Source organism: Dromiciops gliroides, chromosome 3 (assembly GCF_019393635.1).
Source record: "Dromiciops gliroides isolate mDroGli1 chromosome 3, mDroGli1.pri, whole genome shotgun sequence".
Taxonomy (NCBI): Eukaryota; Metazoa; Chordata; class Mammalia; order Microbiotheria; family Microbiotheriidae; genus Dromiciops; species Dromiciops gliroides.
Genome location: NC_057863.1, coordinates 82,966,362 through 82,988,583, shown reverse-complemented (window position 1 = coordinate 82,988,583; position 22,222 = coordinate 82,966,362). Strand labels below are relative to the sequence as shown.

Here is a 22,222-nt window from a genome sequence, read left to right as displayed (position 1 = left end):
GCCTGCTCTCCTCCTCTTGCCTCTTTTGTCTAGCAGGTGTTCTTATGCAAACCAGAATTTTTGTACTGATTTGCTATAAAACACGGTGTTGCATTGGCCTTGAGTATGGCACAATGTCCTCCCAATTCTTGTCATTATATTTACAACATAAAATTAGGACAGTATGGATTTGTTTTCATTCATGAAATGAAGACCCAGCTCTGGTTTACATTTTTCCTTCATAAAATACCTTTACTGGTAAAATCTGCACATATGGCCATGTATTCTTTTTGGTTTTATGAAAGTAAGTAGATCTTGACTTAAAAAGAGAGGGAAAAGAGTTATCCCCCTATTCTGAACTCCTACTTTAATCCCTCTGAGGATTGTGGCCACAATTTAAAAAGTTAGACATGGTTATATTTTAGTTAGTTTTTAATTATATTGTCCTATTTGAAAACATATGCTCACCTCTTTCACGTGTTGATTTTTTATTTTCCCTTAGCATCTCCATTAATTTTTGCCTATTGAAAAGAAATAAATATTACATTTCCCAGTTGTGCCTAATTAGGAATAATCAACATTTTCTATTCAATCGTAATTTGATGCCTCACAGTGGAACCAAGCCTAGCTGTAGATCATATGTCTTTTGACCTGAGGTTCAGCCTGGCTAACAATGGAGAGGCTTATCACCAGAGGGTTAGCCATCAGGTGATGAATTTTTCAACCCAAGACACTCATGAAAATTGTCTCTTGGGGTATGGAGGGATTTGTAGTCTGCAATGATGGGGATGGGTACACCAGTAATATACACACTTGAAGTTTTGCACACATAAAATTTGCACTGATAAAAGAACTAGCTAGTTGCTTAACAGACTTAAGAAAAACTATTTTCATATCTTCCGATCCCCTCTCTTCAGTATTCCATCTGATCCCTAAAAACTCTACATTTAAGCAACTATGAAAATCATAGATTTTAATGAGCACAGTTTTGATAATTTTAACAGTCTGACATTTTGATTTTCAGAGTCGCTCTTATTCTTTGTCCCACTTTACCTAATCTCATTTATAAAGGGTCGTCCCCATAAAAGTCACTATTTCTTCTTAAGCAAGGTGATATAGAAAACTGAAATTAACCCTAGAATCATTAAATATTAGGGCAGGAAAGAACCTTAGAGGTCCCCTAATTTAACTCCTTTATTTTATTTTGGGTTTTTAGAGAAATAGTTTATTAAGACTTAAAAAAAAAACCTCTGCCACTTCCCAGGGATTGCCTCATCCCTACCTCCAAGCCATCCTTTTAACTAAGAAATATACCTCAAAAACTGGCCAAGTATAATGAGGTACACTTCCTTCTGCACCTACAATTCATCACTCCTCTACTAAGTTGAGGGTAGCATGCTTTACCTTCAGCCTTCTGAAGTCAAAATTGATCAAAGTTAGGAGGTCTTGCAATCTTGCTTTCCTTTGCACTATTGTGGTCACTGTATACACTGGTTTCTTAGTTCTATTTACTATTGCTAGAATTAGTTTCAAGAAGTTTTCCCCCAGTTTGTCCCAGATTTGTTATATTCATGTTAAGGGTTAATAATATTCCATTCCATCCAGTTGGCTCAATCACTATTGATGGCCACCTACTTTGCTTCCCCAAACTTTTCATTTTATAGAGGAGGAAACTGAGGCTTATTGAGGGAAAATGACTGATGTCACACAGTTGTGAAATAATGTAGCTAGCGCTCAAATCCATCTCTTCCAACTGCAAAGCCAGAACTCATTCACCTATACCACACTGTCTCACTTAAAGTTTCACCTTTTAAATGATTGTTTCTTAAAGCTAAGCCATATCCAGAAGGTATCAGACTCTAGAAATTTACTGACACAACATAGTAATTTTTTAAATGGTGGCTTGAAAATATTAACCTGATTTCTCTGAATAGTTAATTTAAGTATTCAGAGTATAGCTTGAAAGTTGAGATATAAGAGACAAGCTTACATGAACACATATCATTCCCCTGACCCCTATGCAACACATTCATGATATCATAGCATATAAAAGAAATTTAGACATTACCGTGATCTTGGAAACAAGGTTGATAATTATTCCACATCATAATACTATCATTTTTGAGTGTACTTAATTTTAGAAGCCTAAAACTTAAAAAATTATTCTCTTCAATCTTCATTTATATTTAAATGATTATGGAATTTTGAGGACAGTGATATCAAGAAGACTTTCCCATTGAAAACTGACCAGTGTTTTTGTAATTGGTTATTTGATTAATATGTAAATTTACTATGTTTCGAAATTTTTTTTGTCCAACTTTCTAAAACTATTACTCAACTGTTAAAACTTGTTGGTAGGAAAAGAAATGTTGATTTAGGAAATGGATATCATTGATAGGAATAGCAACTGTGTTTTATTGATCTAGGACATTCCTGGATGGAGATGCTTCCTCCACTAGGGCAGGCTGGCACCTTCTTTGCAACTTGGAGTCTTAGAGAGTTGCCTAGATCAGAGGTGTCAAACTCTTAGCTACTCACTGGTTTGCCAGAACCAGATTAAAATGTAATTGGCAAACATTTAACAAAAATAAATAAAAATCCATGGTAGATGATGCTGATTTGTGGTGTTCCAGGTAAATATGCAGTGGTAGAGATTTGTTTCTATTTGAGTTTGACTTCACTGGTCTAGATGACTTAAGAATTTAAGAGACTTGAACCCAGGTCTTTATGATTTCAAGGCCAGCTCTCTATTCACTGTCATGCCTCAATATAGGCATTAAAAGAATTCTATACTCTAATGGATCAATGTAGAGATTTCTAGCAACAATGTAGACTACAGCCCATCTTTGTATCCTCTTGTCTATATTCTCCTATAAATCTTCCATAGGTGAACCACTCACCAAGAAAAGATAATTTTGGGGGAAAATAGTATTGTTTCAGATTTTATGTAAATTAAACATCTTCCAAAATTAAATTTTTTTTTTGTCTAGCATCTAGTTATTGGTCTTAAGGAAAAGATTGAGTCACTTCCTTATACTGAAATGTAAAACAAAACATTTCTTCATAAGGTATTTTTTTTTCTTCAGTCACATTAGCGTGTCATCATTTCTTTCTTAAATAGAATCTCCCTTTTCCCTCCACACAGGGAGCATGGCCACAAGCAGGCTTATAGGTGCAGTGGCAGGGACCATTCTGGCCCTGGGGGTGATTTTTGGAGGCACAGGGTGGGGAATGGAGTAAGCATCTTTCTTAGTTTCAGAGTTTTTATGTTTGGTGCCTAGTGTGTGAGGTAACTGTTGGTCCCTGATCCTTCTGTGTCCTGTGTCCTTGGCTTTGTGTTATGTGGTGGTGGTATTTGTGGTGTGATTTGAATGTTTCTGTGTCATGAAGTTTGCTTGTGCAGTGTTGAACCCTCTCCTGTCTGGGACAATGTGGGGCATAAACGAATAAGTTTGTGAAGATTTGATAGCATCACAATTGATATTTTCTAAATGTCTCACCTACTTCTCAAATTGTGAGAAGAATAAAAAATACGTATTTAGAGAGATTCTGGAAGCTTTTTAGCTATAAAAAAAATCCAGATGAACCATGTTTATATTAGATTAAATTTTTCAATTGGGGGAGATGCCCTTTATCAGTGGATCATCAGTTTCAGTGAAGTACAGAAAAAAGCACTTAGTCAAAATAAGTAGAAGTAATAAGATCTCTCGCAGGAAGTCTAAAGAATGAGCTATTAATATTCTCCTTTATTTAATGTTATAGGGTGGTGAATAGAATGTTTCAGTTTGACCCCATGTTAGAGGTTTGGGAAATCTACAGCACTTTCTTCATCTTCTTGTAAAATAATTAGGATCGCACAGATCTGAAGTTCTAGCACCAATTCTATGACTGCAGGTTCTTTTGTTTGTTCTAGTCTAGTCTATACAACACAGTATCAAATAGAGAGTTAGTAGTTATCTTATTAATTAATTGCTGTGAGAGCAACTGATTTTTTCATGCCACTCCCAATTCCTTCTTGGGTTGATTGTACATATTAGTGGTGTCAAACTCAAATAAAAATGTGGGCCACTAAACCATACATATGGATCTTTGTAGGCTGCATATTGACTTAGAAAGCCACATATTAACATTATCTTTGTTTATCGTATTTTTACTTATTTTGCTAAATATTTTCCAATGCACACATGTTTGACACCTATGGTTACATAACCCCACCTCACAGAATAGGTGTCAACTTTCCATGTCATACTCGATGGGTGTGGAGCTGTTCTAGGTAGAGTGGCCAACACTGTAGGTTGATGGATAACAATGTTTTAGTCTTTCTCTAAGTATCAGCATCAAATACAGTGCAAAAATTTCTCTCACTGAGACTGAATGTCTTCTTTTGATAGGTTGATGACTTCACACTTATTACTCTTCCTAACTGTGTCTCAGAAACAACTCTATCTTTAGGAGAAACTAGCAATTCTTGACTAAATCAGTGTTCATCTTACAAACAGCTGTCATCTCATCTTCTTCCAGATTTATTGGAATACAAGGATATAATATTTGTTTTCTGTGATCATGAAGGGAACATGTAATGATGATCATTAAACTGATTCAAAGAATGAGCCCAGGAGGTCACTAGATAAATAGATAGCAGTTTTGTTTCAGGGAAGTAATGAATTAGAAATAATATCTATATCTATGCCTCTACTTCCCGAGAAGTCACCTAGATAGCTCAGCTGTTTATAGACCAGGAGAACATTAGCCAGGCTGGATTTATGTGTGGGACTTGATAAAACTACCTGGAAAGGAATTATAAATACTGAAATATACATTTTATTCATCTTTATTTGGTTAAAATGTATCAAATGTATAGATATCAGTAAAAATATTTAATGAAATTTTTTTAAATCATTGAAATAATCTACCATTATTTAAAATGCATTCACTTGGGCAGTTACATGGTGCAGTGGATAAAGCACCAGCCCTGGAGTCAGGAGGACCTGAATTCAAATCTGGCCTCAGACACTTAACACTTACTAGCTATGTGACCCCAGGCAAGTCACTTAACCCCAATTGCCTCACCAAAAAAAAAAAGTCACATTAAAATGCATTCACCTTAAAAGCATATTTTGACTTTTGCCATACATGTGAGTTTATCTAATACTTGAAAAAATACCAATATTTTTCTGCATAGAAAGAAATTTCATATGTAGCAGAGAGTCACCTTTTTATAATATTTCTAGATAAATTTTTCCTCTGATGCTTAGATAGCAGCATTAAAATGTAACGTTCATTTATATACTGGTGTTCATTTCCAATCCCTTCTATGAGAATTCCTTGTTGAAGCTGGAAGTCTCAGCAGCGATAACCCCAGATTCATTTGGTACATTTTCCACCAACATAAAATGCAAAACTTATTACTCAAAGTTAAATTTCAGTAGTCTGACATACTCATCTTATAACTAAGCAAGAAAACAATGCCTTAATTTATAAGGGGAAAAAAATCTGAGTTACCAGCATTTATTGTCCATCATTTTTAGGTTTTCTTTGTTTGTAATTTAGCCATATTTTTCCAGGTAAGTCTAGCAAGTGTTGTTGTTTTTTTTTAATAGCAAATTTGTGCTGGTTTGATGCCTTGTTTGTCTCTGAAGGTTGCTGTTTGTTTTTTGTTGAATTCAAATTACTTCCATAACTACTAAGAACCTCATAATAATGTAGACTGGTTTTTAGCTTGAAAAATATGAAGGAAAGATTGGAACATATTTGGCTTAACTGATAGTCCAATGTAGGTTTAGTAACTAAGGGCCCAGGAATACAATTTTCTTTGGGTTCAGCTCATGAGATTTAAATAATAAAATCGAGGATCATGTATAGTAGGGTATGTATGTATATATTTAACTCTTTAAATCATGATCTTATGCTAGAAAAGCAAAAATCAGCTAAGAATGGGACCTACTTTGTGTATAGTGTGATGTATTTGTTTTTTGTTTTTTATCTTACCCTAACTAATTATCAAGAGAGGCACTATGGAATGGGAGATAGAGTGCTGGCTTTGGAGTCAGGAAGTCCTGGGTGCCAATTCTGATTCTGAGGAATATTATGTAGGTGACAATGGACAAGTCCTCAGGCAGCTCTATAAGATGCTAAGTCATAGCTAAGGTACTGATTAGTGAAAGACGTTTCCAGATTGGGAAGTTCCCACAATGATGAAATCACAAGTCTAAATTTACATCTCTCCCTCCTCCTTAAAAAAAAAAAACACCCCACTACCTCAAAACACAATAATCCTGTTGTTAAAATGGGGAGAATTCCACAGTGAAATAAGGAATTGTTATGCAGTGCTTTTCTTCCCCCAAGGGAGGGAAAATACTTGTTACTTACATGTGATACATACATGTGTTGTACTCCTTTGATGGTAAGTCTAGGGGCATAGATGAGAACTCCAAATTTAAGAATCAACTTGTTGGTTCCATTAACCTGTCTCTTCACTCTCAACCTCTTGTCCACTAAAACATAGTTCTCCAACACATTAAAACACATAGAGTATCCAGTTTATCCTGACAGTCATGCCTCCAAATGCAAGATCTATTTAAAATCATGCCCATTTTTGTACCCAGTTGAACTCTGATAAGAGCAAGAAGGATTTTTTTTACATCTGTGTATGCGGTCGCCAACTCAAGAGGATTTAGGAGGCTAGGGAAACACTTAGCCTTGCTAAGTGCTACCTTGCCCATGCTACTTAAATTTTTAAAATGGAAAATAGCGGGGAAGCATTGGCCTGAAGCTTTAGAATGTCTGTACATTGGTGTTATAATGGGCTTGATGGGTAAAAATAATTCTTGTCCTGGATTCAATATTCTCTTGAACCAGAGAAAGTAGTTTTATGCAAAAAGAAAAAGTTGAGCTAGGACAGTTTTGTAAGCAAAAGAGTGTTTCCTTATAAAATACTATGGAACTTATTTGTCAAACTATTGGGACTGAGCGATCCACTTTATATAGTTCATCTCTTATGATCATTCCAGCTCATCTCCTTCTTATGCCCCTTAGCACCCTGCCTCCATCTTGTTAGTAACAGGACATTTGGAAAGCATCCTCAATCAATTGAGTGTGAAGAGCTTTATTCCTGTTTGGAAGAATGATTTTCCTGCTCCCCTCAGTGTCTTCCCTTTTCCACCCCACTTTAATCTTTCTCTCCTTAAAGATGATCTCAAGAGATGCTTTGATGTGGAAAAACGTGTCTCTGGAGAGATGAATTGTGTGTTTCAACTGCAGATCTTTATTTTAAATTGATCACAAATACCTTTTCCCTGAAACTTCTCCATTCTGGTTGCCTACAAATTTACACAGTAAAATTTAGGTAACTCTAGGTACTGAGTCCTCAATAAGCATTTATTAAGCACCTACTATGTGCTAGGCACTGCCAACAAGGCCTTCTCTTTCTTTATCTTCACTATTTTTGTATGTGTGAAAAAACAATCCTGATGTCACATGTCTTTATGATATCATCATAGACCTCAATGTTTATATTTGGGGTTTTGGAAGGGTGGGGAGGGAAAGAGAATTAGGGAGCTAGAAGCAAGGTCAGCAATGTAGTAAGGGTCATTGATGGAAGTACTTGGCATTTGTCATGGTCAACACTTATTTTTTCCCTTATTCAAAATTCTCTAAAGAGGAACCTTATGGAATTTAATTATGACACAGTGAAATGGTTAAAAATTTTAGTTAAGGGGCAGCTAGGTGGCGCAGTGGATAGAGCACCGGCCCTCCGGCCTCAGACACTTAACACTTACTAGCTGTGTGACCCTGGGCAAGTCACTTAACCCCAATTGCCTCACTAAAAATTAAAAAATAAAAAATAAATTTTAGTTAAGGAGGAATTTGAATCCAAATAATAGGTCCCTTGACCTTAACAGATAAAAGGAAAAAAAAAGTTTTAAAATGTTAAGAGATTGGGGTAGCTAGGTAGCACAGTGGATAGAGCACTGGCCCTGGATTCAGGAGGACCTGAATTCAAATCCGGTCTCAGACACTTGACACATACTAGCTGTGTGACCCTGGGCAAGTCACTTAACCCCAATAGCCTCACCCCCCAAAATGCTAAGAGATCTTTGAAATCATTTAACTGCCTTTCCCTTATTGATGTAAACTAAGTGGTTGGTTCTTACATATTTCTTCCCATAATCCTTTGTCACAGGTCCTAGTGCCACCAATCTTATAATAGGTTCCATCGCTGGTGCCATCCTGGTAGCAGCTATTGTCCTTGGGGGGACAGGATGGGGCTTTAAGTAAGCAATGCCGCATGTCTTCTCTTCAGTGGCTATGGCAATTCTCTTCTCTGCTTCCATAACCAAGTTTTGAGTTCCTGCTACAAGATCTGTAGGTTTTAAAAGTAAAAAAATATATATATATATGTATATATATACATAAAATAAATGTTGTTATTCTAAAGGTGATTGGGGGTGGGGTGAGGATAGGGAGGAAAGGCTTCAAAACATCAACTATCATCTGGGTGCAAATAGGACCAAACATAGAAGAAAGTAACACTCACTAATTGAGGGGAGACAGTAGAAAAGGTCTTCCAGAAAGGTCTTCACTCAGCACGGAGAAACAAGCAAGTATTTTAAGATCCTTTGTACTTCTGGTACTGTGTAACTTTTCAGACAAGCCATGAGTTTGAAAAGTAGGCCAGTGCTAAATGACGTGCTTCTGTTTTTGGAAATGTGAACTTCACAAGCAAAACCAGAAGGATATATGCCATAGTGCATGTTTTATGATATACATTAGCATCCATGTCTATCCCACATATAATGTCTGGTTGTGGAGTCACTCAGTTTAAAGAAAACCCCAACATTTAGATGTATAAGATTTTAAAGTGGTTTATTTCTTTAAATCACCAGAATAGTACTTTAAACCTCACTTTAGGAAATTAATAATTTTCAAGTGCTAATATTGATTTGATTTTTTGCATACCTTTAAAAAATGGTCTTTTTTGGTATTGAACATTAATTAGCAAACTGAGTCAGTTTGAACAGGCAAAATATATAATTAAGGCCGATGTGGACTTCGGAATCTCCGTCATGAATTTGCCTTTATTTTTAACCATCGTTTTTAGCCTGGAGCTTTCTAGGTTCTTAATATATCCCCCAATTCACTTACTAATAGTCATTTCTTTTCCTTTGGTATGTACTGTAGAGATCTAGCCTATAAATTATGTTTTTATTTTATTTTTAGACACAGACAAGCAGCATGAATTGCTGACATTCATGTGCCAAATGTTTCCCCTGTAAAGAAATACTTACTTGCACAAGATGTAGTAATATAGTAAAATGAGATAATAGGTTTATCCAGATAACTCAAGGTTTTTAAAATCTACATTTACATCAGTCTAGTTGGAGTGAATATCATAACAGCTAGGGCTGGAAGGGACATTACATTAGAAGTTACCTGGTCAACACCTTCATTTTATCAGTGAAGAAACAGATTCAGAGATGGGAAGTAATTTGTCCACAGTCACATAGCTAGCAGACATTAGAACAGGAATTTTAACCAAGGGGCTCTAACTCCAAATTGCCTAGAATAATTCTATAGATCAATAACTCTATAGAAATGTCTTATTATTAATCACAGGATCTATAAGTACAGTTTTTAAAACCTAAATTATATGTATAATTGCTATATTTCTTCATTTTGTTTTACATATGCAACCCAACTTTGATCTATTTAAACCAATTAAAATGAATGTAGTTATCGTAAGTGGAAAAGGATACAAGATAAGAAACCATATGAAATCTCCTGTTTTAGGATGAATCAGAGGAGGAAGAAGATTCAATAGTATTTTTGTACCCTGGAGTTTTGCTAACCTAGAGAATATATATTGGGATTTTCTTGATAAAGTCCAAGTTTTTGACTATTGTAACCTAAATCTACAAACTCATTTTTAAATGGTTTCTTCCATACATATTGATTTATCATGTACTTGTCCAGGGAAACAACCTTTCAGCAAAGTAGCTGGAAAATGCCATGGTACAAGGTGGAACACAATTCCGAACTGATTCAATGTATACAAGGCACAAAATGTATAACTTACATTTGAGTTGTACTTATCATAAAATTGACATCGACCCCCTGCTGACTCTAAATCTCTCATTTGGCATCTAAGAAGAGTCATTTTCTACTTAATAATTAGGATACTAATTCAGATGAAGATTTCTGTGAGACAAAAGGCCTTTGTAAGTTTCAGTGGACTCCACACTCTCCTTCCCTATGGATTGATAATATTTACTTGACATCTTTTTCCATAAAGATTTCTAAAGCCAAACAAATAGGCTACCACCTAGATTATTTCATCTCAAGGCATTATAAAAATCCATTTCTTAGGTCCAGCCATCTTAAGGCTTGAAGCCCCTAGCCTTGGATACATTTACACTTATAAAAATACATTCCAATAGCCACCTTTATTGTCCAGTTCAGTTTAAGTCATTAGCCATTTATTAAGCATCTACTTTGTCCAAGGCCTATTCACCTTCACCAGAAACTGTTACAGTTTCTTCCAAGGTTTTCCTAATGAACACCTGGGTGATTTTGCCATTTCAAAAAAATTCGAGATGAGAACATTATTCTGTAGCAGAACCTCAGAACACTGGCCTGGCCTAGCTCACAGCTTGAAGTGCATGTTTCTTTGGGGGATGATGGAAAAGCCTTCTTTTTCACCTGTGTGTTAACTCAGTGAGGCCCAACACATGTCATTTCCAGACTGAGGGCCAAATTCTGTTTGCTTTCCCAAAACAGGGATGTGCATACAGTGTTCAAGATGGTGAAAGAAGGGGGTAGATGTTCTATGAAAAGGGAGATGGGGCATCTATTGGTTCAGAGATCACTCCAAAAAAAAAAACAAAGTCAGACTTGACTATAATGATCAACTAACCAGTCAGACTTCTGGCCAAGTTTGGTATTAACTAGCAGCTCACTGAAAGAATTTAAGAGCATCTTTTATTGTAACCACAAATATATTGGAAGGAGGGAAGAAAAGCTCTTCTTCTAGTGGCACAAACAAAAATGAAAAAGCTACTTTATGCACAACATCAAAGGAAAAAGAAAAGGCTCCAAAACCAAATCTGGAACCCTTACCTTGGCCTTCTAGGGTGTTTAGAAAAGTCATTGCTTTATATTGTCCATTGTTGCTGCCATATAGATCCTTAAGAGCATAACTTGCTATGACGTTTGACTGACAGAATTTGAGAGTAAAAAGATCCTGCATGGGTTTTAAAGATGAAGGTGTCCTGGATTTTAAACATTAAATACAACTGTAGCCTGTCTCAGCGTGTTTGCATGCATGTGTGTGTGTGTGCATGCGTGTGCATGTGTGTGTGTGTGTGTGTGTGTGTGTGTGTGTGACTACAGTGCTGGTTAACTAACATCTTTTCAAGTGGTGATTATTTTTGGAATTCTGAAGTAAATCTTCCTGTTTGGGGGTTGAATTGAACACTTTTAAGCCTTTTGTCAGGTTCAGTGCAAATTTGAAGTAGTCTTCTTTAAGAATTGAGAAGAGTAGAGTTTCAAAAAAGACCTTTTTTTGTGAACATGCTATCTGGACATGAAATGAGGGCTTTGCAAGACTTGAGCTTTTAGGGTCATACGTGTTCTTTGAAAGTTTGTGGTATGCTGGAAAGAATGACCAGTTCCTCCTAAATTGTATTTCATCTCATATCATATAAAAGGCATAAGGCTTCAAGTTTTTGAAATGTTAAAGAAACACAGGCCTTCCACCCAAACTTTTATGATTGTTCAAGCCTAGAAGCATACTGTTTGAGCCCTAAGGTCTGCCTTTGAAGCTGTCATCTCTTAAAAATTTTTTTCAAATCTTTTACCCCCAAATTAGAGAGGGTGTGTGTGTGTGTGTGTGTGTGTGTGTGTGTGTGTGTGTGTGTGTATTGAAGAAATACCAAAATCATGGTGATTAGAAAGCTGTAAATTTCCAGGTGGTGTAACATGCTTCTTACATGCTTCAACGTGGAACTCATAGAAAGAAAAACTCATCTTAACCTGGTGGGGTTTGCCTCCTCCCCGATTTCAGATGAGGGAGAGTTTTATGGCAGATAGCCATAGTTAGAGTAACTTTTAGCTAAAGCTAAACTCTAAAAGTTTATCATTGCCTGACTTAGAGGATAACAGAGGCCTGATTTAGTCCAAAGTTTTTCAGGTCTCCAGAAGAGCAATATTCCTTAGTGGTCCCCAAGGGCTCTTGGAATTTTTTTTGGGGGGGGGAGATGATATTATTAGTTGTACACAATCTCTGCTAGTGATTGATCTGTCCTCCCATATTTCTGCCCTCATCTTTGCTCACCTGTCTTCTCCTCTCCCCCTCTACATTCCCATTCCAAAAGAAATTGCTAACAGTGTAGAAAGAATTCCAAACTTTAAAAACAGTGTCTTAGTTTTTGTCTATGGGTCCTGAGATGCTTACCTCAAGCCTAAGTGTTAACATAAGAAGAAAGAGAAGCATTTGGCAGAGCATGAGAAGGTTAGACAGTTAAAGGGCACAAGGGTGAAAGCAAAATGATTGAGATGCCATGTTTCATCATCTTGTCTTTCTATCATTACATCATGACACTTAGGTGGAGTTGCATCATCCAGTAATTTGTTCCTTAATCCCTTTTGATTAAGGGGAGTCAGGAAGGCTTCCTGACTTTTCTTGGAATCAGACAGGGAGCAAAGCCGTGGTTTCCACAGCCCAAGGAGGCAGGAAAAATGGATTAAAGAGGCTTAGCAATAGTCCCATTCATATATTTTTAAGGCAATAAAATAAACTGGTGGAGGTGGATTGATGTGTAGTAGTATTGGTGGGAAGGGAGAAAAAGATTAGTTGGGAGTGGAGAATGAAAGAAGAAAACACTAAGTGGCTTATTGGCAAAACCAGACTCCTAAGTGAGCCGAGGTATTTCAGCATGTTCTTCTGGCCACTATGTTGGTAGGGCTGTGTCACTGAGGCTGCCATTCTTAATTGTCTTAGGGATCCTCTCCATGTGCATATGGGGGCAAAGGGAGATTCTCACACTTTTAGAATCAATTGCCACCACCCTTTTGTGGCTGTCTCTGAAAATTAAAGGTGTTCACTTGAGCAATTGTACTGAAATGAGCGTTTGTCACTTTAGCTTCTTGAAAGTATAGGATTCCATGCTCTAGGCCAGGTGAAGGGTATCCTCAGTCTGTTCAGGCCAAGTATGCTTCTAGTTTGTGTGGGCCCACTGCGACTCATGTTTTATTTCATGGAACTAACTAAGAGACAAATTGTTTATGTGTTCAACAAAAACATGAATTTTAGAATTAGTATTTGTGGAATACTACTAAGGAAGTTAATTAGGTGTTTTGCATGCCCTTCATGTTATTATTAGATAATAACAGAAAACAGGTTAGCAGTTAAAATATGTAGAAACCTATTGCTAATTGAATTTTCTCAGGAGATTAAATACATTTTTCTTTTTGAATCTTGGGTGATGGTACACTTCATTATCATGAGAAAATGAGACCAATCATCACCAGTCCTAGCATCTCCTTTGAATTCCATTTCCACATTCCGGTGATAGGTAATGAGCTAGACTCCCTCCCTCAATTGCTTCTCTAGCGATATTTAGCAGTGTAAGAAGCTTTTCTAACCACCATGGCACTACTCCTGTAGAAATGCTACTAGTTTGGAAGATTTAATGCTATCTCCATATTTGAGGTCTAACAGTACATTAGGAACCACCCTGAATGATGGCATTGGTCTACAGTGGATACAGGAAGCCAGTAGAATAGAAATAGAGATGGTTCTGATTCTAGCCCAAACCAACCTCAAGGTTTTAAGGATTTCTTGGGGATAGAAACAATTCTAGGATCTCTTCTGGACTTTCAAACCATTTTTAGAGAGTCCTGGGAAGGAAGGGATGGGCCAAAGAAGATGGAAAGAATTGTGTCCCTCATGCATGAAGACTTCTGGGAAATTGGACTGTGAAAAGAACCAATGCGTTAACAACTGTATTCCTTTGTAGTCTATATTTACAGATCTAGAGAAAAGTTATTCTGCATGGGGTATCGAGCAGTCCACTTCCTTTTCTCTGATCCTCTAGCTATAAGAGAAGAAGGACAAGTATTCATGAATCCCCAGGGAAATACACAACTGTCCATCTTATATCTTGTGAGACTCGGAAGCTAGCAAATGCTAGTAAGTGATATAGGACTGACCAAAAAGCTCATGTTAAATAATTCCCTTTTGCAAGAAGCTGAAGAGATTGTTGAGGCTTTGAGTTTAGCATTAAAGTTGTTTGCTCCCTCATTTATAGATGTTTTTTGTCAAGAATCATATTTACCTTCCTGCCCCAAATTGGTCATTGACCAAGAAATGAAGAACAGTAGACTAATATGTGCCTGAGATTAGGACCTAGTGCTTTTTGTTTTGTAGCTCTAAGAATGGCTGTTATTGTAGATTGGCAATGGATGGGGGCATAGGGATGCATTTTATTTTGCTGTAAACAAAAATAATAGCTCACATTAATGTAGCACTTGAAGATTCACAAATAGTTTTGACCACTCAAGTCCTGTTTAGAAGATAGTCTAAGTGTTATTACCCCCCTTTATAGATAAAGAAACCAAAGATCAGAGAGGTACAGTCAACCCAGGTCTTCTTGTTCCAAACCTAATACCCATTTCCACTGTGCCAGCTGCCTTTGTTCCTAGGAGTTAGTGAAAAATGGGGACAGGTAACTTCATGACTCATATCCTGGGCTGGTATTTTAGGAAGACTGGGCAATGAATGAATAACAGGGTAGGAAGGGGGCAAGCTGATAACCTTCATAAACATCCACTCGGGTTTATCTCTAATGGGCCAGGGTTAGTAGAGAGCAGACAATTCCCTATTGGAAGGAAATCATAGGAGGAAGAATGGTATTAAATCTTGTGAGAGTTGGGGAAGGAAATGAACTAGGTGGAGGCTCCAGTGCTTACAGTTTCACATTAAACCTCACCAAATGCTTTCATGGGAGAGGTATAGTCACAAACCAACAAAAAACAGAAAGACTGACAGATTTGGAGTCAAGATCTAGGTTCAGATTTCATATCTGCTACTTACTATCAGTGTGACTTTGGGCAAGTCATTTAATCTCTGTTCCTCATCTACAAAACATGGAGGTTGAAACCAGATGACCTCTAAGAGCCTTCCAGCTTTAAATCATTTGATATTGTGATTGTCCTTAAGTTCCTTACCCAGGAATACCACAGAAGTCATTCTTCCTTATTGTTCAGAGTATTTCTCTTCCCCATCCTCCCCTTCAGAGCTTCAGATCCCTTCTCCTACCTCCTTCAGTTCCTGAGAGTTTACCACCATCATTTCTCCCCATCTATCTCAACACAGTGAAATTACCCTAATGCTGGATGATAGGGTTTGTGGTATGAGGACATGGATGGGTTTTGGGGAGAAAGGATAGAAGAGCCTTACTCACTGCTAATTCCCACTACCCCCAACCATCAAACACACTGCTCATTCCCTTTTTAACTCTCTCTATTCCTTGTTGGTCCTCACTTCATTCCTTTCTTCCCCCTACTCAAGTTGCTATTCCATTCTTCATCGCACTTTATACAACTAAAGCCCTCATCTTCCTGTCTCCTACCATCTGTCCACTCCCATCTGGGACTAGACTTACTGTTTCAGGCTGTAGGAGATACCTCCTTCTTAATGCCCAGCAGGCTGGTGGGTCAGAGAGTAGGACTGAAGAGAGGCTAAAAGGCAGGCAGGAATGTGAAGAAGATCATGAGGTCATAGATTTAGAGTTGAAAGGGATTTTTCAAGGTCATCTCTTTCCAAACTTCATATTTTACAAATGAGGATACAGAGACCCAGGGAGGTTAAGGGACTTGCCTAAAATAACACAAGGAATAGGTGACAGATTATAGGATTTGAACCCAAGTCCTCTTGACTCTCAATTCAGTGTTTTTGTCACCTACACAAATGTGTTCCTATGTTCTCAATTTGGAATTATGGATGTATTTTCCCACAGAAACATTGTTGAATGTGGTGATTAGGTCCTGCGTTCCCATTGATACATTGTATGATCAGGTATATTGTGAACTAGTCTTTTGTAGCCTGGCCTAAGAACTTGACCCCCTGGGTAACCCTGAAACTCCTAATGCATTTTCCCATAGGAAAAAACATTTGATTTAGAAATGAACTTTTCTAATACAATCCAGTCTTAGGAGCACAGAATGCAGAGCTGGAAATGGCTTTCAGTATCTAGTCCAATCCTTTATTTGATAGATGAGGAGACTCAGAACCAAAGGTATTAAATAATTTGCCCAAGATGATAAAGTCAGTAAGTAGCAGCCCTAAATTTTAGTACAGCTAGGAATGAATTTCACCTTCTTTCCCTATAAAAGTAAAGGAATACTTCTGCTATCTGGGACATAGGTCTGATTCTTATATGTAGTAGATTAGGGAAATTCATGAGATATAGCCTTTTGGATATAGTCATGATTCTTACATTCAGTAGATTGGGGAAATTAGGGATATTTAGGTTGAGTGTAGCCATTTACATGTAGAATATTAGCAATATTTGTCAGTAAGATGATTGCTCTTTCTCCCACATTCCTTCCAAATGACAACTGATGTTTTGTTTTCCTGTTCTGAGTTACTTCTGCCCACCTGGCTAGACAGTTTATATTGCAGGTTTGGGTTGTTACATAGCTCTGATTTTTTCTTTAAAATACTTACTAACCTGGTAGTACCTCAGTTGATGAATTATACTCTTGCAGGAGTCATATGCCAGCCACGTGGCTGCTGCCACTAATGCAGACTGTTGCATTGAAAGACTTGACTTAGGGGATAGGCTTTGGTCTTATCTCTGTGTTCTTGGTTTAACTTAATCACTGTTTATTTTGAAGTGCATCAGTTCAAGGGATGTTGATTAGTTTAGTACTAGGTAAAAAGAATTTTTTTGTCTGTAAGGAAAAGTAAATCCCATATCTAGGAAGAAACATTCTCTGGTTGCATGATAACTTGGTGGTGGGAGTGACATATATATCCAGTATTCTGATTAAATGCATGAACCCCTTGCTTGATGCCCCACATAAAGCCAGATTATGGGGAGGTTGCACCCAACCTTTTGTTGTTGCCTTGTAGTGTCTTGCTGTTTTATTGGCTTAGGGATCACTTTCTAGGAGATTGGACACTGTGATCAAGGCTTTTTAACTTGCTTACTGAAACATGCTAAACTTCTGCACTTGCTCAACTAACCTGAGTCTGTGTCCATTCTCCTTTGAGTGCACAGTCTTATACACTCTATTTTCTTATTAAAGAAAGAAAGCATTTGGTTCCATTGGATGGTAAGAACTCATAACACTGAGGCACTGAAACGACTGCATTAGGCAACAAGCCACTTACAGCCATTCCTGTGGGCATCTAAGTGAGTAAAGTGATGATGAAAGGATTGCTACAAGATCCTAAACATTCCAAGTAGTCCTTGTAGCCTCCAATGTCCCATTCTTGTAATAAACAAAATTTCCAATGGGAACCCCACTCCTATGAGACTTTCTGCTATTTGGGGTTCCATGTTGACCATGCTCTTCATGACAGAGGAGGCCATGGAAACTTCCTTTGATTTAGCATTAGAAACTGGGAGGGACATTTAACTACCCAGAATTCATTTTGGCTAACATTCTCTAGATTTATGAATATTGACTCTTTCCCCTCTCAAGTTAAAGTGAATTTGAAGTCTCTGCCTCAGTATGAGTTGGTTACTTTACTCTGGACATAACACTTTTTATTATCATTATCATTATTACTACTGTTATTCCCTTGTGGTCTGATTAATATTGTGTGTGTTTTTTTCCCTGCTTCCATCTTCTTTTGACACACTCTGGAAGAAATGTCAAAAAGAGAAGGTTTGATCCAAGTCAGCAAGGCCCCATCTGAAGCCACTGCACTGGATCAGCTTCCCCTTGTACTTTGGAATTCTGGGTATGAAGTCCTTGCAGTCAATATGCAGGAACTGCTAAGTTGATAAAGAAGAACCCTGGGTGATGATCAGAAAACTAAAGGTGGGGTGAGGGGATGAGGGAAAAGAAAACTGTCCTTTTTGGAGATAAGTTCAAATACTGATCCCTTCCCTACACCTGGCATCAAAGGAGGGGAAAAGACAATCCAGGCAATAGAAAAGAAAAAAAAAAGAACCCTTTCGGAATATGTTTGTGGTTTTGTTTTGTTTTTGTTTTTGTTTTTCTAAATGGAAGGAAGAAGGGGCAAAACCAAATCAAGTGCAATAAAAGGACCATTTCACAAAAATAAAACAGCAGATGATTTTTTCCCCTCTCAGCCTGCTGACACTCAGAATCCTTGAAATGAGTGCGTGGCATGACTTTTTTTTTCCTTTTCATATTGATGACAACTCCAGCGGCATGAAGAACTAATTTTGAAAGGGTATAAACTGCATGGCATATATACAACAAGCTCACAAGCCAATCCTCAGCAAAACCTGCAACTGAAGTCAGAAAGTGAAGAGAACATGTGAACTCAGAGAAGCCGATTTGGGGCTCATTTCATATAGGAACTACATCAACTATACACAGGGCTTTTGTATGCTCTCTTTGTCTGTTTTTCTCTGTCTCTGTCTCTGTGCGTCTCTGTCCCTGTCTGTCTCCTCCGTCTCCGGCTCTCTCTGTCTCTGTCTCTCCCTCTCTCTGTCTCTGTCTTTGTCTCTCTCTCTGTCTCTGTCTCTCTCTCTCCCTGTTCTCTTCCCTCTCTGTCTTTTTCTCTCTGTTTCTGTCTCTTTCTCTCAACTCTGTAGCTTCCACCTTTTGTTGAGTCACCACTGTTTTCTGACCTGGACCAAAGGCCCTTTGGATATGGGAGCTATTGTCTGGACAATGATGCTAATGTATATTTCTTTTAAAAATGTAAATACTGGAAATAAGAGTTTTTGACCTCATTTTCACTAGTCTCTATTGAAAGATTCCTTGTAAAGGCTCTCTGTAAATTGATTTGTTGGGTTTTTTTGCTCCCCACTTTTTTTTGGTAGCATATTGTATGGTGGGTGTTGGGCTTGCTCAAAAAATGGATGGCAATAGCTTGCAAATGCAAAGAGTTTGGGCACAGAACAGGTGTGGTTTAAAGTTTGTATGCTCAAAACCAAAAAAACTACAATAACAAAATATCCACATTAAACTAGATATGTAAATGCAATGTATGTAATAACTACAAGTCTCTAGAATTTTTGATGTCATGCAAAATTTGTGTATATAATGTAAGAAAGTAGACACCTTCTCAAATTAATCACAAAAGTGCCAAGTTCATGATTTTAATATTTGGTTTTAACAATTTTCTTTCCCTCTTTCTCATGTGAAAGGAGAACAAGCTTAAATGAAGCCTTAAATTATAATCACAAATGCCCAAAAACTTGTGGAAAGCTAAGCTTTCCTTTTTAGTAGTATACATACACATATACATATATAAATATTCTTGTCAATCTTCCATTCATGTTCACTCTGTCTCTCCTTCATTGGCTATATAGTAGAGTTTCTTATAGGACCATTACTGGAAGAACAAGACCAACACTTGCCTCTTTTGTTAACATCATCATATCAGGCTTTTACTATATGTGGTTGTGTTTGGGGGAGGGGATACAACTTGACTCACAGTACACCCCAATCCATGTAATACTGTGCAATTATAATAGAATTTTACTGTATCTCAATTCATTCAACCATATTCTTCCCTCTAGGCAGAATTTCAGAGATAACCTGTGCATGCAAGTCACTCTGAGTTTCCTTCAATATCACCGACTCTGTCCTATTCCTTGTCAGGATAACTTTGGTTTAAATGTTAGCTATCACCACTAAGTTGTGAACAGATTTGTTCTGGAGGAACCCTTTTAGATGGGCATTTTGATAGATAGGTAAATGTACCAGACAAAGAAGAGAGCTCTGCAGGAGAGGGTCATGGGTAAAAGCCATCTTCAAAAAAGGTTCGAAAAGAACCAACAATATCCACTCCTTTGGAGGAAAAAAAATGTGCCATTCAACTTGCTTTTGCTACTGGACTGGTTTTTAAGTTTTACTCAAAGTTCTTTCCTTGAAAGAGAATAAGTTCAATGACAATAATTGCCACCTGTTTTCCTTTGGCTTTGGAAAATGCCATCTGTAAGAGCTTTTTGTTGCTGTTATTTTTAGTTTGAAAAATTGAACTTTACAGGGTATATTTATTCATAGTGGTATGTCATCCAATGGAACAAGCATTTATCTAGCACCTTCTGTGTGCGAGACTCTGGGCTAGACATTAGCGATGTATAGAGACAAGTCAAGAAAACAAGCATTATTTAATTCCAACTATATTCCAGGCATTGGGCATACAAAGAAAGACCAAAATTGTGCCTGCCCTCAAGGAGCTCACAATCTAATGGGGGAGACAATAAGCAAACAACTACATTTGAAGGAACAACAACAACAACAACAAAGTCCCTGCCCAAAAGGAGATTCCATTCTACTGGCTCATATAGCAACAACCTTTATTTTTTAAATGCTAAAACAGACCATACTATAACATCTTGATACTGTTACTTATGAGTAATAGGTGCTACATACATGTGCAGTCTTTCTCTAGAAATAAGACCTAGGTTTTTATTGTAATAATAGGGCTACAAAAGGGGTTTATTGGCCTTCATAAGAGACAAGGTTGTATCCATATATTGTAAAAATGGGCTCTTTCAGGTTGGGAGAAACTCAGAGTACTTGGAATTTTTGCTGCTGCTAAATTGCTTAGTGCCTCCCTGTTACTGAGTGATACTTACCCACTAGCAGATACTAAGCTGTTGCTATGTAAATGATACATATTTTGCTTCTCTTCCAGGGGTAACATGGTGGCTCTAGAGAAATGCCCATTGCTATTCGTAAACAAGTTACAAGTTCAGTCTATCCCATTTCAACTTTTGAGCAATTCTCAAACAACATTGTATATATGCAATGTTCTCTTTAAATCAGACCACAGTGGTCCCCAATATTATGTACATATGGCCAGTGTCCGTGTAACTTTTTGTTACACTGGCAGTTTTGTAGGTGAGAGGAACCTAATGCTCCAATGTTCAATTACTTGCACGTATGTGTAAACTACACAAGCTTTATGCTGTGTCTACATTGACTAACGAAGGTAACCTAACACCCAAATGGTAAAAACAGAAAAGAAAAAAATTGAAAATCAATTGTAAGAATCACCTTTCCATTGGTGTTGGGCTATAGAATATCTACCCTTCCACAGCATATCGTTTGACTTTATACATGCCGTTCTGTTGTTCAACGTTGTGGGGGTGTAACTTCTATTCATTTGGGCCCATAACAAAAGCCTATCACTTTTTAATATTACTCAACAAGGATAAGTGTGAAGTGCTGACAAGTTCCCATTTCACCCGCTCTACTTTGCTGCACTAATTAACGACATTGGGATGAGAAGATGTGTGCTAAAGATGTTGCTCATACTGGTATGCTGCATGATTCCACTGAATTAGAGCTAACCCTACTAGACAAATGAACAGAACATATAGGTGCATGTTAAGAACCAAGAACCACATAGAACTCTGGAGTTTTACCAAGTTTTCTTTACTATGCAAAGATGGGTATTGCACAAACAAAATTCAAAGACTAGTAGCTGAGGAATTCTACAAAACAATACTTGAATTTATTTTGTTTAAGAGCATCCCATCATGTTTTCTAGTCACTCTCGCTTTCTCCATGATTCTTTCTTTAAAAATGATTTGTAATTATTTTTTAAGTGCACAGTTGGATGTTTCAAATCCATTTTGATTTGAACTTAGTAACTCATTCATATCTTATTGGCTGCTGCTGAATGGAGATTCAATAGTCATTCTGCATCTTTTAGTCAAATGAGTATTAAACCTTTCATGAACATAGAATGTTGTCGCTTTATGTTTTACTCATATTCTTGCTGCCCTTTTCTGTATTCTCCTATGTTGTTTATTAAATGTCTGCTCAGAATCTCAAACGTGTGCTAGAAACAGTCTTTTAATGAAAAATTAGTTGAAATTTCAGCATCAGATCCAGATGTGCCAAATAAAATAAATGTTTTGATTAAAGATGAATACCTCCCTCACCAGCATTCAGGCTTCTTTGCATGAGAAGACTTTTGTTTCTTTAAAATCAATAAAGAGACAAGGGAGTCTGCTCTTTTTCTGAATTACAAAAATGGAAACAGGAAGGTCAATGATATTAGACTTGAAATTAAGGC

At 37.2% G+C, this 22,222-nt stretch overlaps 1 protein-coding gene across 3 annotated transcripts in view; it reads left to right on the top strand.

Annotated features, from left to right (window-relative positions):
- The window catches only part of ADAM23 (ADAM metallopeptidase domain 23), a 242,989-nt gene extending 221,010 nt beyond the window's left edge, over positions 1-21,979 (top strand). The window contains exons 25-26 of one of the 3 annotated variants that reach the window (XM_043991921.1): positions 3,125-3,215; positions 17,857-21,979. In XM_043991921.1, coding sequence (XP_043847856.1) covers positions 3,125-3,215; positions 17,857-17,905 — 140 coding nt within the window. In that variant the 3' untranslated portion in view covers positions 17,906-21,979. Of the gene's footprint in view, positions 1-3,124; positions 3,216-8,161; positions 8,253-17,856 lie in introns of all 3 variants that reach the window. The other 2 variants (XM_043991920.1, XM_043991922.1) reach the window with 2 other exon arrangements.
- The last annotated feature ends 243 nt before the right edge of the window (positions 21,980-22,222 follow it).